This window comes from Bacillus rossius, chromosome 2, assembly GCF_032445375.1.
Source record: "Bacillus rossius redtenbacheri isolate Brsri chromosome 2, Brsri_v3, whole genome shotgun sequence".
Taxonomy (NCBI): domain Eukaryota; kingdom Metazoa; phylum Arthropoda; class Insecta; order Phasmatodea; family Bacillidae; genus Bacillus; species Bacillus rossius.
The window spans coordinates 127,283,160-127,300,800 of record NC_086331.1 but is presented as its reverse complement, the minus strand read 5'-3'; the positions used below and the strand labels follow the sequence as shown (position 1 = coordinate 127,300,800).

Below are 17,641 nucleotides of genomic sequence, written 5' to 3'. Positions count from 1 at the left end.
TAGTAGGATATGATAAGTAGAATACAGTAGCATAATACTCCATCAGTAGGACACGATCGACAGGATGCGGTAGGACACGATCACATTAGTAGGACATGATAAGTAGAATACAGTAGCATAATACCTCATCAGTAAGAGACGATCGACAGGATGCGGTAGGACACGATCACATAAGTAGGATATGATCGACAGGATACGGTAGGATACAATATGATCCATCTCCATCCAGCTAAAATGGCACAATCTGCATTTTGATTCAACAGCTTTTGACAACAACGATATTTGTCTACGAGGCTATCAGTCTACAAGGCTACGATTCTACATGGCTACAAGGCCACATAGCTACAAGGCTCCAAGACTACAAAGCTAAAAGGCTACATGGCTACGAGACTACAAGTATACAAGTCTACTTGGCTACGAGGCTACTAGGCCAAAAGTCAACAAGGCTCCAACTAACTAAAATAGCTCCATTCAACAGCGAGAGTAAATTTATCTCATGCAAAAAAAAAACTTGTTGCAAGAAGTTCCGATTTTTGTAAACAGTTGTCGCCACATGCTGTGTTGTACAGGCAGTAACTATTTTATATGGGACTAGCTGCAGTACCCAGCGTTGCCCGGGCTGAACACAGGGTGAAGGGGAACTGTTTAGAGATCAGATGTAGTTAGTAATTGTCTTCTTAATTTGAATGTCAAGTGTGCAAAATAATTTATATCACTTTCAGATCCCGACAGACGTTGTTCTGCCAGTTTATAGTTATTTACCTGGTCTGTATGTAATCTAGACTCTATAAAGCAATATAAAAAAAAATGAAAAATAAGGGATTACTAATATTGAAAAGATTCCATTATCTAGCTAATGCTCGGCATGCATTGCAATGCCTCATTCAGTTTTGTTTTGTAATGTGTTTGAAGTAGTTACACATATACAAATAATCTATCCATGTCTCTAAATATATATTTATCTCTATCTACATCTATAGTCATATATATATCTATGAATCTCTCTATCTGTATTTATCTCTTTATATCTACATATATACCTCACACTATCTCTATGTATTCTATATGAGGGTACTGATTGCTTCGTCGTTAATATCACAAGGGTGTTTTTTACTTGTATGGGAAAATTAAGAATGATAAGGCATCTAGTGCGTGGCAACAATGTTAATAGGCAATAGGAAATAAACTTCTATGCGCCTGCGGCATTGTCAACACACACTTCGTACGTGTATTGCATGTTGTATCTAACCCCTTCCAATGCATTTGATTCTAAATTGGACTTTTAGTAAGGATCCCTAATGTTATTGATAATATAATATAGCCTATAGCCTTCCTCGATAAATGTACTATCCAAACACTGAAGAATTTTTCAAATCGGACCAGTGGTTCCTGAGATTAGCGCGTTCAAACAAACAAACAAACTCTTCAGCTTTATAATATTAGTATAGATGTGGGATACTCACTCACGATCGCTATACCTCAAGGAAAAGGAAAACCATTTTGCATGATAGTGTTTCTCAGTTGTTTTCAGACTGAGTAATCGATTGAGAAATGAATCATTCTTTTGTTTGAATTCCACATTATAAAAATATATTGTATATGCTGTTTCGGTAACAGGAATTCAGCAATGAAACGAATCTCTGTAAACAATTGCATACATCATATAAAAAAAAATGCATACAGCGATTTTTTCTGAGGAATAACCAGAAACACTCGGAGAATATCAGCAGAAGTCTCGCCAGGAATAATCAGTACACAGAGAATACCAACAATATATTTTCATGAATAACTAGGAACACACGGAGAAATCAAACAAAATATTGACTTGAAAACCAACGCACATCTTGCGAAATCAAGCTCAGTGAATCACGAAAAATTACATTTGAAATAAAAATTTCAAAAATTTTTTGTCAGGTTGTGAACTTCTCCTTTGTTAATTAATGTATAAACATCTTAGCTGTCGGTATACGGCATTTGGGAGGAGTAATTTCGTAAACAGAACGGAAGTCACGTTGAACGGAAATGAGTAACCACAGGACTGCCATATGAGACGAATGGGCGAACTAAAGTTCACAAAGCCAAAGGGAAACTTTCACAGTATTAACTGCTTAATGAATTTTATCAAGACGAGCAGTATTTTGATAAAATTTACTATCGAAAATCAGGCCCATAGACAGGGTTGAGCATTTTTTCAAGTCTTTTACGCTTTTATCGAAGCAGTTTCATTATTTAGATTAACATTTCCCTCTGCAAATGGAAGGACTCGATAGTTGACGTGTCTGCTCCGACAGCGAATTCTAGCGGCAACTAGTTGTGATTCGCGTCCATAAATGTAGTTGAAAACACATCCTGCGTATATTTATCACGATCGGCATTATTTCGAAAAATTCTACGTCAAATTTCGTGTCCGAGTTTCGTATTACAAGTGTATTTGCAACATGAGAACACATGAATTTGTTCCTTACCGAGGTTAGATGTTACACACCTCTGGCGGGTACTGAAAGACTAGTTCTCATATTTTTTGGTAAAAATGTGTTCTTTTGCATTTTTTGACGTGGCAACGACTAATAAATCGATGAACGCCGGCTGCACGCACGAAAAAGTGTCCCGTTACACACATTGTTCCGTTACGCTGTGTCCCGTTACGCTCATCGTACGCTTGAGCCGCATCTATCTCTCTTACACTCGACTGTTTATAAAGTGAAGTGAAAAGTTAATGTGGTTTTCATTGCTTATTACAACAATTTTGGCAATAAAGGTTAATTATTCTTGCATTTTAAAAATCTGATTACTAGTAAAATTTCAAGTATTTATTATTTTATTATAAAATAAAAATGATTCAATTTTATTCATAAAGTATGCAATCATTTCATCAATGTTTTGTTATGACGTTGTCACGTTAAACTATCGTCCGTAAACTGACTTTTCAGACAACCAATTTTTTTTATTGTTACGGTACTTATTATTTTACAATTTGTTAACATGAATACACAAAATGTGAAGGCGATTAAACTTTAAATAGCTTTCCGCGGCGACGTCAGATGTGCATTAAAATAGCCTTTTGAGGATTTGTAATTTTTCAAATGTTACTACTCGTCATTTAACATGAGGCATTCTTAACCACCCGAAACCTTCCGAAATCCACTCTCTCCCCCCACCCTTCCTATTTCAAAAAAAAAAAAAAAAATTGGTTGTCTGTAAAGTTGGTTTACGGACGATAGTTTAACGTGACGTCATAACAAAACATTAATGAAATGATTGCATAGTTTTATGAAAAAATTGAATCATTTTTATTGAATTATCACTATTTTGTATGGATTGAATGGAGTGAAATGAAATCTACAATTTAATTGATAAATTTACTTTTATTTGCACTCATTAATTCAAATATGTTTATTACTTTAACGAACAGATTATTTTAACTATAACTTTTATACATGTTTGCTATTTAATTTTTTCCAATCTATGTTATTCTGTTAAGGATAGGACGATGATAGGAAAAGTAGGAAACGAATAGGAGTGTTTCAAGTTTAATGTGCCTCGAAAAAGTCTAATCGATGGTTGTTCCAATCGAGTGGAAGAGAGATAGACGCGGCGCAAGCGTACAATGAGCGTAACGGGACAACGTGCGTAACGGGACGAGTCATCCTTTTTCGTGCGTGCAGCCGGCGTTCATCGATTTATTAGACGTTGTCACGTAAAAAAAAAAAAAATACATATATTCTTGAAACTCGACTTTAAAATTCTCAAAAACTTTGTCTCGCTTCCTAGAGCCCACTCTGGCGAGATATAACGCATAGTATAAGTCAGATCGGACCCTCCCCTTGTTAGATTAAGAACTACTGTATTAAAAATCACATTTGAAAGAGTGACACTTGCTTGAAGATGAAAATGTATATGAAAACGAATATTATTGATTTAAATACGCACTTAACATTTAAAACATGCTTTCTTATGGGAGATCCCAGTTTGTTTTGGATCTTGCGTTCTCAACAACTCCCGCTTTGAACTGATAATAATTAAGGCAAAGTTACAAGTTATTGCTACGCGTTAAATCCCTACAAAGCTTCCAAATAAATTTAAAATCCTAAACTTTACCCGAAGCTTAAAATGAAATATATATATATTTTTTAAATATGCCCACTTTCATACGAAGCTCCCATTTAACAGTGTTAATGATGGGTTGAACTACTACTAGCGCCGTTAGTTCGCGGGTCGCCGCCAGCTTCACTAGCCGACGGAGAATAAAGGTAAGTTGCCAGACCTGACTATATGACAATGACTGGGATTGATGAACCGAATTTCGGACCCGAGAACTCCTGAATGAGTGTTCGACTTTTGAACCTGGCTCGAGAAATCCCGTTAGTAACCAGCACATGGTATTGCACAAGTCGTAGCATATTATCTTATCACATCGCAGATAAAATACTTATAAGAATGAACAAAACTATAAGCACACAATGACGACTTGCGGACTTATTGCAGATGCAATGTAAGTGTCTGGTCTTAATGTATCTATTTTATTTTATTTTGTTCCACTGTAAAGGGCTTGATGCAATGTTCGAATAAAATAATATGTACACAGGTGGGATCATATTTTAAATTGTTTAAGAGTTCGTAGATGAATGTCGTAACTACGAGAAATGTTTGGTGTATAATTTTATAAGCAAGTGAAGGCTATAATATGTGAAGTAAATAACTGATTACATATAATATATAATTATTATATGTTACATAATTTCATTCAGTTTCCTGTCTCATTGACAGCGAAGGCATCAAAGACGGAAACACAGAACTACACAGAACAGGGACCTTGGGAAATAAACAGGCCACTGTCTATCGTAGGAAACCGTTCCAGCGTTTTCCTGCAGTGGTTTCGGAAAAAAATGTGGAAAATCGAACCAGGTGTCGAACCCGGTACCACGAATTCTCTTCGATGGGTCTGATACAAGCTGTGCTGGTTGTGGATAGATGGAAAAGTACTGACCAGCTTCAGCCGACTGTTCAGATGTTCAGATGATAGGTCCTTGGTGGCCGTAATTGCTACACGTGCGATCCCATCACTGCATGATTCGAGTTGATGAGCAACGAGTAATTCTGAGCCCACTATATATAGTTCTGCAGTTTCCGTCGCCTTAAACATTTGTGTATCACCGTGTGACGTAACGCCCAATCGAAAGGACAAACAATCTAAGGACCTGGGCCTGCGCACACTACAGGAATCACACGAAGATTATAAATACTCACAGTTACGGACTGTGGCCAGTCTTTCTTCAGCGCCTCTAACAGGCGAGGAATGTTTTCCGGAGAAATTTCTTGCAGAATGTCAGCGCTGTATTTCTGGGTCGTCATGTCATCTGCAACCGTCGTTCCAGCCGATGTTCGTCTCTGCACTCCTAACCTGACAACCACAACAACGCGTGTGGCAACTGCCGGTCGATTGCCTCGGTTTGCACGCCCACTTGACCCAAGGCCATCCCCTCCACCGGCCTTTGATTGCGCCAGTTGTTTATTTCACAGCCGTGGCTGTGCTTCAGGGGAAGCCTTCTTTTCACAGACGAGAGAGCCAAACGCCCGATCGTGCATCTTCGGTTTTTTTGTTCATTGTAAATAAATATGGCGGTGTTGATAAAAGGATACTAATGGTCAATTAGGTTAGATTAGCTACATTATAAATACTTTAAAACATTGTGGACGGTTGACTTGGTTAGGATAGCTACATTAAAGATACGGAAAAAAATCATGAACTTCGGGGAACTTCGGGTTTTGGCTCTCTCGTCTGTAAAAAGAAGGCGTCTCGTGCTTCAGACTCCCGAGATAGATTCCTCTCGTGTTCTGTCTCGTTTGGCATACATCAACTAGAGCGCTAGCTGGTCTCGTCTAAATGTCAGCGCGAGCGTGAACGAGGAAACATTTTTTTGCTACTCGTGAAGGTAACAAAACATCGTGGGTGGGGAGTGAGTAACCACGCAGGATGGTGCTGTAGTAAGGCAACGTATTCGCACTGCGAAGGACCAGCGTTCGAATCCCGGTACCTATGACTATCCTAGGTTTACCTGAGTTTCTTATGGTTATCCAAAATCACTCCAGGCAAAAGCTGTAATGGTTCCTTGCCATAGTCCATGGCCGATTCTTTCCTCCAAAATCCCAGTGTCGTTCCGTTTTATCGTATCGAAATGACTTCGTTTTTATTCTAGTGTCCTAGGAAGATGCTGTGGTATATTGAAGACGAGCAGAGTAACGATATCTTGTCTGTGCTTCGTGATAAGCTTATCACACGTCAATATTCCAGTTCGTATCAAGGATGTTTATTAGTAATCAGACGCTGATTGGACAACTATTTGTTCTTATTCATAAGTGATACATCACCCAACGCATCAACCCGTATCTGACCGCTTAGGAACATAAAGATAATTATATGACTGGCACATCGGGTGAAAATGGGTTACTAAATGCAAAGGCCGTGAAATGAAAGGAATTTTTTTTTGCAGAGAGTTTCATTGTAAATTCCACCAAACAAGCAGCAGATATAACAGACAAAAATCGGTGGTTACGTGAAATTTATACGGACATAAGGGCTATCAAACGAGCAAAAAAAGCCAGCCCATGAAGGCATACACCTGGAACAAACGACAGACAAGTAGTAGAGAAACTGTCATCGACGATTTTGATTTTGCGTCGTTCGACATTAGAGTTCGAAATTGTGTTTATATAAAACAAAAGCCAAAAACTACCTTATTAATTTTTGAACTTAAGGCTTAAACTAGTTTTCGTGGAAGTAAAGAGACATTGGTGGTTAAGATCACACATCTCCCTGTCCCACCTGAATTTTTTTCGCGTGGAAAATGTTGTGGACTTTTCGTGGGATAGAAGTTTTCTCACTGAAGGCTTGCTCACATTTTTCCACCAAAGGCATTCTGGTGTTATTCAAACTCTCATAGTTTTAACCAGTGGCAGATTTAGAGAAGGGGGACCGGAGAACGTGCTACACCCCCCCCCCCCCCCCCGAAGAAGTGTAATATGCACCACTGGATAGATAATACGACTTCTGAAGCAATAAACAGGTATTTCACTAGGTCCAGACTCCCACCCCCCTCCACCAGAAGTCAATCCTAGGTCTGCCTCTAGTTCTAAACATTATACGGTACATCTTAAATGAATGCAATGTTGACAGTAACCACAACATATCCAGCTCAAAACAGAAGATATCTGATAAAAGGAAAAGGGATTGTGAAGGGGGAGGGGGGGGGAGGCTCTCTCGGAATCTGTTTTCATGATGAAAAAGGGTCCAACATACACACGACCTGTGAGAATTTGGTTCAAAATTGAAATTATACTGTTAATTTCAGCCAGTGAAATTTTGTGGTGTAGCCATCTGTTGGCAGTGCTAGTAACTACATTAACTACCAAATGATTATCCTGTAATATCTGACCAGCAATTTGTGAGCACAGTTTTTTACCATATAAATAAATGTCATATAATTTTCTTGGTTACATTCTAACCAGAATACTTTATTATTTACAATTTTTGCTTGTGACTATAATAAGTAATAGCATTCATTAATTTTTAAATCAGGAATAACGCCCGAGCATTGTAATATCTCAACGTTTTCTTGCCACAATACGATTGATAAATATTAACAGTTTTCTCGTCCCACCAAAATGGCTTCCTACTCTACTCCCATTGGTTGTTGCGCCATGTGTCCGTAACAGAAATAAAATACATTCATTTCCCTTCTATGGGCACGACCTGTCTCCCACACACACGACTGTCCTATGTGGTATTGTGAATCAGTAGACTGGAAAACATGGCGGTCAAATCTTATGCCTACGACCTAATGTTAATGTTACTGTTATTTCAATTGTGCTCCCCGCTTAACTCAATGGTCCAACTGTTACATACACGTAAACACAAATTATTTTGCTGGGTTCCATAATATTTTTGTTTCATTAATTGTTATTCTCCTTGATTCACAGGACACAATGGTGGCCATTTACAAACCAAAAAACATTTACATGACAAAGACAAATTTCGCAGAAAAATTTTTTTTTTATTTGTTCAAACCAACTAGTTTATAGCTCAGAAACTATATTTACTGATTTTTAGATGTTAGCTCTGATGCTGATACTTAAATCCCACAGTCACAAAAGTCCAAAAAAATGTCCAACAACAATACTTGGACTACAGGCATGAAAATTTCAGCCTAACTCACATTAAAAAGTTATTGGGTGAGCCACCACTCAAAAACCATACCATTCCTGTTGACTTCCAAGCAATGACAAGACAATAATGACAATGAATTCACTTTTGTATTCATAAGAGGGAAGTAAAATCGTGGGCCAATCACAGAGCACCTAGAAAATTAGTACAGCAAACACTGTTAAGGGAAAAAAAGGGCAAATTCTAAATTTAAAGGATGTTTCAGATATTCAGGAATTATGTTAATTAGTTTCAAGGCTAAGGAAATAAACACCAATGCTATAAAACCCATGCTCTGTGCATTAAACCAGAATAAAAAACCAGTCAAGGTTTTCAAGGTTTAAATGGTTTAAATATTGCAAGGTTTAAAAATTTAAAGGGTGAACAGTAGGACATGGAAAAAGTACAAAAAGACTTTTTTTATAAGGTTGCTAGCAAAATTAACTACAATTAAAACTCTTGTAAGTCATTTTAAAATGGCCAATTTTATTACACTTACTATCGTAAAAAATATTCCATGAAAAAATTTAACTATTGACAGATGTATTTCATTTACAAAAATATTAATATGTAACACTCACAATTCAAACATACATGATAAAAATTGTGATGTTTCTCTATTTTAATTGCACAAGAAACTGGAAGACATAATTATTTTACATGCTAAATGTATAATTAAATAGAGATAAAATTTTTTTTGCACTGTATAAAAATGATTTTTCTCTTTGTATTGTACATATATGTCTGCAGTTTTATTACACTTGAAATTGTAAAGCGTTAAAAATGCAGGTCCACTGCTATGAAACGCTCACAAAAATAACACAGTATGAAGGGAAAAATATCTCTACATCCAATTTTCAAAAACAGACAAACATAATTAGGAACAAAACCCAAAGCTAAACAAGTTATTTTTTGTCTGGGAGTACATAAAACCTCATAGGGAAGTAGACCAAAAGTTTTGAAAAGTAAAAGGATTATACAAAATATATTTGTTTTATAGTTAGGTATATGAAAAAAATAGTAGGCACCATTGCACATATAACAACAAAATCTTAAATTGTGTAAGTATTTTGAGCAGGGGGATTTTGTTTAGGCAATTTCTCAGTTCAATAATTTACCACAATGGTTATACTAATAGTTTTGAAGAAAATAAAAATAACATAATATAATACTTGCAACAAGTGTAATCATAACAATTTTAACTATACTAGATTAAGTTCAAATTTTTATCCCTAAAACAAAATGAAGTCATGGTCTGAAAAACAGAAGAGCCCTTATTTCATTCCGTACATCACAACATTTTATATTTTACTCAGTTTTAAACTACTTTTCTTTGGTCCCATATAATGCTCATAGAACATATTTATATCCTTTTACATTATACTGTACTTTTAAATACATGACTTGTTCCTTTGAAAATATAAAGGAAACTTCTTGCGTGTTTACTTTCCAAGCAATCATTCTGAAATCTGTGAACATTATAAATTAAAATAGTAACTATATTTTTTCATAAATCAAAATCATGTTTGTCTTGAAACAAAAACATTACGTTAGTGTGGATAAATGATAGGAATACAAAGTTCAATAGACAACACATACAACAGTTGAAAAATTTGAAAGTAATAACAATACTTTATCCACACTTAACATATGCTTTTTTTTTAATTTTTATAAAGATACAAAACTCATAACTAATTTATAAATGACAAAATAAAAAAATTTTTTACTAATTTAATTTAAAACATTTTTTTATAGCTGTAACCCTCTGCATTCTCAAGTGTTGATGGCAAATTCCTAACACACTCAATGTCATTGTAATGCAGTATAGATATTAAAAATGTTTAAGCAACAAATTGAAGAGCTGTTAAACACATTTATGGAGGATCTTCTGAGCTGCACGTATCAACGGTGTCAATGTAGTTAGATCCATACAGTTTTCTAAAAACGGATGGTTCAATAGCTGATCTGCTGACGCTCTTCGTTCGACATCCACTTGTAGACAGCTATCCAAGAAGTCCTGAAAGAAGAAGTTTATACACAATTCAAACTTGGGAAGTTAAATAAATAACCCATTAAATTAAGTTTGTTTCAGAAAATGAAACTAATAAAAATTTTATAAAACAAAACAGAAACTACAGTGTAAACTCTATATAACGACACTTAACGGACTGAGCATTTTTCGGCGTTATAGGGAGTGGTCGTTAAATGGAGAGAAATAAAAAATTTCATTTTACTATTCTATAATAATATGTGTTTACTAATATAGTACACATTTTACACACGAACATTAATATTCATACAAATAACAATACTTATTGCGTATTTGTCTGTTAAATTTTCTTTGTTTTTCCATACTGTAGACATGGTAGAGTGGCTAAATCCAAAGCATCTTCCAACATCACTGATCTATTCTCCCACCTCTATTGAGCATATTAATAAAACTTTTTCGTCAATACACAAAGATTTTCGTTTACTCGTTATGTTTACAGTTCGAAAGTCTGTAAGCAAATGCGATAATGATAATGTGTAACAACTTGACAAAAGTCTAGTGACTGAGGTAAACATGTGCAAGTTCATCTTACAAAAACAAAAAACAAAATTTCTTGGAATCTCCGATACGTCAGTCGAAGTAAACACGTGTTAGATAATAAAACAACAAAACAGCAAACAACAGAATGTGCACAGCTGCAGTTCTTATCAACTTCGGCAACTTAGAAAGTACTGGTTAATGATTTATAATGCAGTATTGTTGTCGTTAAATGGAGTGAGCGTGACGCTATATAGTGTGTATTATTGTATAGAAAACAAGGTAAAACAACCAAAGTCAAGCAAATTCGACGTTTTAAGGAGTTTGTCGTTAAATCAAATGAGGTTATAAAGCGTTTACACTGTATTTTGTTTAAATAACGCATAAATAATTTCAAAAATTCAATAAATTGTATAACATAAATCACCAAGATTTCACTAAATATTTTTCCAAAATTCTGTAACAGCTAATGCTATTTTCATCAGAAACATTTTGAAACACACATTGTAACACAAAGTATATGTTTGTATATTTGTTTTTGCTTAAACAACTGAAATCAGTCTGTAAATACTTCCTACAAACCAACATTAACCTTATTGAGCTGATTTAACACTAAAAATGTAATCATGCAATTCTTTTATTAAACATGGCATCAAATATTGATTAACAATTAGTTGTGTATCTACAGTATAATGAATGCTGCGCTATCTCTATACTTCAATTTTAACTAAGGGTTATTAAAATTGTAATGCCAGGATTCTAACGTATTTCTTTTTATGACTATAAATTATGGCATCAAGTATTAAAGGACAGTTGTATTATTATTAAGTTTTATTTTTTTAATACCTATGGGCAGTATAATTCTGTGATGTTCACAAAAGCAATACATACGGATGAATCACGCGGGTCCAACACGTTTTCAAGATTTCCACACACATGGCAGCAACATTGTCACACATATACATTCCAATCAACTTCCATTTCATTCACGAAATTACTCCTACCAAATGCTGTATACGGAGAGCTAAGTTGTTACACATCAATAATTTTTACGAATACATTCATATTCATATTTACAAATACAAATATGCCCATCACTGGTGTATGGACTGCACTCTTTAACCCACTAACGAGCTAAACACAAAAGAAGCAAACTGTGATAAATTAAATTCAACATCTGCTATTCTCAGCACCAGTCAAGACACACAGACTATCTCTTCTTCTCTCGCACATCCAGATGAGAGCATCAGAAAAGGTGCCGTGCACACAGAATTGATGCCACAAGCACTAAAAACTTTTCCACTGTTGGTTTATCTGGCACGGGCCATAATTCTACCTATAGTATACCGAACCATCTTGTATCGAGACTCCTACTACATGTAAGAAATGCTAATTTATAGGAAAAAATTGTTGTCAATTACTAAAAGATGTAACATTTTTTTTTTTAAATAAAATAATAAGTGCTCGGATGCGGAACAAACACCAGAAGTAATTTCTTTGCTAAATAATTAAAGTAATATAAATTGTACAATGTGAACATAAAAAACTAAAGCAGTTAAAATTAAAAAAAAACCATTACCTGGAACTGACTTGACAGTGTGTTCCAACGAGGAATTTGTGGCCTGCCTATCGCAGCTATGAGGTAGAGTGCACGCAGGGGTGTTTCCTTCAAATACGGAGGCTCTCCTTCAATCATTTCAATAGCCATAATGCCTAGTGACCAGATGTCCACTTTCTTACCGTAACGCTTACGCGTGACCACCTGTCGAGGAGAAAATAAATAAGAACTTCAGCATACCAACTTCTGTTCAGGTTTAGTCAATGTCATACATACTCTTCTTGCCACACTTCAACAAAGTATGTAAAATACCAAGAAAATATGCGTAGTAAATATACAGTTTTTTTTTTAAATCTTGAAAATTTAATGATTCATCACACAGGCATTACCCAAAAAATTGTATTTTGTATTAAACATTTACAGAAAAAAACTATTTATAGTTTAAAAGACTGTTTAAATAAAGCATAATTGAATTCTTAGTTAATTGGCAGTGTCCATTTACTGGAATACATAAAAATTGGTAAGTGTGGGCTGTCACTATATTACCATGTATGTTAACAACCTCAAGATACGTAGGGGTGCATAAGTGCTCAAAATTTTGAGTCGAGTCGAGTTCTAAGCACCGCACTAGAGCCTTATCTTAAAGCTTGAAAAATTCAAGTACGTATTTTACTGTTTGGTCTAGGGAAGTAATAAAACACTCATTTAACATCACTAATACAAATTTTGATTTAATGCAGTTTTTTGGACATACGCCATTGCAGTTTTGCACTGTTTGTCATGGAAAAATTCCGAAAAAAAAAAAACAAAAAAAAAACATTATTAAGAAAAAAATTCACAGATCATAAGACAATCAGCTGATGTCAAACAAACAGAACCAAAGATGAAACTTTTGATTTTTGGAATTTTTCCATGACAAACAGCGCAAAACTGCAATGGCATATGTCCAAAAAACTGCATTAAATCACTAATACAAACCTTGAGTATTCTGGGATTATTTACCAAGTAATTGTGAAGTTCGTACAACGCATTTCAGTAGGAAACGTGATTAGCTGCTGCAGAACTGATTAAAAAGGTTTGTTACAATTTAATTACTTCAGCATGCAATGCTTATATTCTCTTACCGTTCATTATTATTAACAATGGTGGCCGATTTTACATAATCTTGTACTGTATTTACGATTTTCATTTTTGTCTGAACATATCTGCAATCATTTAGCATAACTGTAATCATAAATTTGTTTAACCTATACTACAAATGAAGAAAATTTAACTTCTATGCAAGCACCTTAGAATTTTCTGCAGTAAAAACTGTTTCTTAAAATGAGCTTGGAATACTGTTTTCCACAATACAGTGTTCCATTGAAAATAATAACCGCTCACGTGAAGTGAAGACAAATGAACAACAAACAAACTCGGAAAAAGTACCATTGTTACCGGACTAACACAATAGTTACAATAAAATAACTACAGTTACTGTAGAAGCAACATAAATACTCCTGAAGCACAGATTACCATAGATCATCATAGTTACCGTAAATAACCTGAAATACATTGGACATATTAAATGTTATGGTACTGCTACTCCACCCACCGAGCATAAACACAATATTCTCATACCTACACCCTGAATATTCTTGTACTGGGCGTATAGTGACTATGGCAATAATAATATGTACTAACACAGGCCCTATACTTATATTCCAAATATTCCACAAAAGACAGCATAAACAATTTAATTATTGTTTCAGAGCTGCCAGATCTTAAAAATAAATTATACTTGAACAGAATAGTTCCCAAACTATGTACCCAACCAAAAATGATTAATATACATTGTCATGTGGCGGGTTAAATTTCTTAAATTCCTTTATTGGCTTATTACTGCAACATAAGCTACTTATTAAAATATCAGAAAATATTTAATTGGTATTTTAAGATTTATAGTTTATTTTGAAATTATTAAGCTACTATATCTTACATTTCGTTGCTCGCCATAACACTGTTAATGGCCGAAAATAACGACAATGATAGGCAAGAATCACTCAAGAAAACTACGCAATAATTTGTCATGCTCCTGCTCTAGTCAATATAGAAACTGAGTTTACAAATAAAGTAAACATTGGCTATGTACATTTTCATGTGCTCATCGAAATACCTGCATATTTTTATTTGTGAATAGAAGCTTTCATAAAACTGCCATTTCATTAACTAATTGTGGCACATTTTATAAATAAAAATTTTTTATATGCCGATTTATACATTCTAACAAAATTAAATAAAACATAATTAAAGAATAAAAAAGTGAAAAAGTGTGAATACAACCCCCTTGTTTATGCTCTCAAAAGACATTTCCAGACAGCCAATAGTGTTTACTGCTTCTTTGTACATTGGATAAACCTTTGATTTGGCATACGTCATTCATGACATCACAAAACAATGGCGAATGGAATCCACACACCCTGCCAGCCTGCTGATGACCCCAAATATTAAAGTTGACAATCTTGACACGTACAGAGTGACGTCACGTACATACAATTTCAGAAGCAGATAGGGTCACATCTGAGGACCACACCTGATTGTACCAGAGCTTTAAATAGTTTCATGCCGACAAAAAACAAAGTTTGAACTCTTACACATAAACGGTAAGAAAATATTTTTTTACCAGTGTTGACAGAGCCAGTCAAGTATGCAACTAACAATTTATGATAAAAAATAAATTTACTTACATTTTTCCCATGCAAAACCATAACATAACACTAATGACACACGATAGAAGATAAAAATCTCAACTTGATCATCGCGCACAGAATTAAGAAAAACTCTTCTGAACAGCATTTTGGCGAAATTACATTTTTCACAAACTACAACTATTTTCCAATGTATTAGCTCGTCTGTACGAACTAAAACTGGAAAAAAGATTCTGGGCATTTATGGCATCATTTATACCATAAAATTGGTCGGAAACCGTATACAAAATTCAATCAATACAAAAACAAAATTATTAGGTACAATTAACATCTCGTAAGCAACATCTCACTAAGTTGGATGTACTTTTTATGTATTTAAAATCATATTCACTTAACGTCTACACCTAAAACCTTCTGTAAATTAACACCACCACCATATTGACTATGTGAATGCCCAAAGACGATAAAGGTATTCCATCGTATGGTGATCAGCTGCCAATTTTCAATATGGACGTGGTCGTTAAAATTAATCAATGTTGACGAAACCACTTTAAAGCAGAAATGTCATCAATTAGCAAACAGTCAACTTATAACTGGTCTTTTGTTAATTTGAAATAAAATTCTAAAATTCTAATATTATTAAAAATCTAGGTTTAACATAACCTGTAAAACTAGCAGACACAATATATGCGAGAGCGATGATAAAATTGCCGGCGACAACAAGTAATTTAAGCATAATTCCAGGTTTTTTTCCAGATGATGAAAATTCATGCACATTTCCCGCTTTCCCCCAAATTCAAGGCTGGTAGCCACCCTGTTTGAGTATTATCTGAAGTTACATCCGCAGATATGGTTATGTCAAAGCATGATACGGTTTCCCCCTTTTGGCCAAAAAAGTTAAACAGTTAAAGTACACAAATTTTAAGATGACAGAAAAATAGGTACTATACAGACCTCTGGGGCCATCCAGTATGGAGTTCCCACCATGGTCTGACGTTTTTCATCACCAGTAATGTTGGCACAAAAGCCAAAATCAGTAACTTTAACTTTTCCATCCATTCCTAGAAGCACATTGTCTGATTTAATATCACGGTGAATGATGCCCTGAAAATGAGAAACAATGCGTGTAATAATTACATCATGTGGCATAGCTAAAACCATCCAGGAAAACAAACTCAAAGTTTTTACCTTTGAATGGAGGAAATTGATAGCCTTTAAAACTTCCTTGCACACTGCTGCTATCTGACCTTCCTTCATTACCGTTTCAGTAACCACATCTGTCAAAGGCCCTCCTTCCAGAAGTTCCATTATCACCTGCAATGAGTTAAACTACTATGAACAAAATCAGATCTTAATGCACCTCAAATGAAAGAAAGAAGTATTAGGAATCATGATGTTGGTTAAATACAAATACGGTGATTAGAAATTCACAACTTACTTTCCACATTTAAAAAACTTACTCGCTGGCTAGCAAGCTTTTTGCGAGTCCTTCAACTTTGCACTAGAAGCTGATCTTGTACTTAAACTCATTAAAGAAGGGAACTTACCCAGAGATGATCATTCACCAAGTAGGCATCTAAAAAGTTCACTAGATTTCTATGATTGAATTCTTTCATGACTTGAATCTCTGTGAGTATTAGTTCTTTTCTTGGTTGCTTTGTTAAGTCTATGTCTTTCACAGCCACCTTCATCTTCTTTTCCAAGTCATTTGCAATAAAAACTGTTCCTGATGCACTATAAAAAAAAAAGAGGTGACTTGAGCCATACTTCCAACATAATTAACAATTTTCAGTGCCAAAAGACTAAAAACCACTACTTTATAATTATCTTGTAGTCCTTTGGAAATTGCAACATGATTACCTAAACTCTCGCACATCCGTGTTCAACGGGTTTTGAGCATCATGACCAATTATGCCACAAAGTTGACTTAATATATGTTTCTCATTACTACAATAAAAAAAAACTGTTCAAAATTAATTGCTATATTAATACTGTACCACATGACAATCATGACAAAAGTAGACCACACTGTTAAGAGCTGATGCTTTTGCATGTCTTCAAATTTCCAAAACAAAACATGGACTTGGCTATATATGATTATGATTATGATTATTATTATTATTATTTTAACAGAAGTAGACACTCCCGGAGCAAAGAGCAGTTTTAGAAGTTGGGGAACAAACATTTTAAGTATCAATATTTGCATACAGTCAGTCCGTCTACATTTCAGAACCCTGGCTGTAGGTGCAAGTCTACATTTCAGAACCCTGGCTGTAGGTGCAAAGGCAACAAAAAATAGAAGACTAGCGTTCCAAAGAACAAGCGGCATATGTTGGTTTTGCTGGAATTGGTTAGTTTTGAATAAAGTTTGACTATGACTACTCTTAGTGAGATACGTACCACCATCATTTTCAAACACTTAAATTTTGTTCAAGAGACCTACATGCACAGTTGTAAGAAGTCAGTTGCACAAATTCCCAAAAAATGTTGTTCCTCCATTTCTACATGCATAAAAAACCAACATGCATCATAAAAGCTGTTGAGTCTTAATGAAGACATGTTCTGATGTATTCAGAACCAATTAAATTAATGGTCTGATATTTGTCATATGGCAAAAGACTTACTCATATAAATATTTTTAAAGAGTTGTATAACTTAAAGACTCATAG

General features: G+C 34.8%; 2 protein-coding genes across 7 annotated transcripts in view; both read right to left on the bottom strand.

The window, feature by feature from the left end:
* Positions 1 to 6,962, bottom strand: part of LOC134529800 (galanin receptor type 2-like) — a 66,266-nt gene extending 59,304 nt beyond the window's left edge. Inside the window, exon 1 of one of the 6 annotated variants that reach the window (XR_010074711.1) lies at positions 5,248 to 5,993. The gene's annotated coding sequence lies outside the window, so the exon portion shown is untranslated. Of the gene's footprint in view, positions 1 to 4,987; positions 5,215 to 5,247 lie in introns of those variants that run through there. The other 5 variants (XR_010074710.1, XR_010074709.1, XM_063364252.1 and 2 more) reach the window with 5 other exon arrangements.
* A 1,704-nt stretch (positions 6,963 to 8,666) lies between these two features.
* LOC134529798 (serine/threonine-protein kinase PAK 3) overlaps positions 8,667 to 17,641 on the bottom strand; it is a 35,341-nt gene continuing 26,366 nt past the window's right edge. Inside the window, exons 6-10 of the mRNA XM_063364251.1 lie at positions 16,520 to 16,706; positions 16,161 to 16,286; positions 15,927 to 16,076; positions 12,307 to 12,489; positions 8,667 to 10,217 (exon numbers count right to left, since the gene is read on the bottom strand). Coding sequence (XP_063220321.1) covers positions 10,065 to 10,217; positions 12,307 to 12,489; positions 15,927 to 16,076; positions 16,161 to 16,286; positions 16,520 to 16,706 — 799 coding nt within the window. The 3' untranslated portion in view covers positions 8,667 to 10,064. The remainder of the gene's footprint in view (positions 10,218 to 12,306; positions 12,490 to 15,926; positions 16,077 to 16,160; positions 16,287 to 16,519; positions 16,707 to 17,641) is intronic.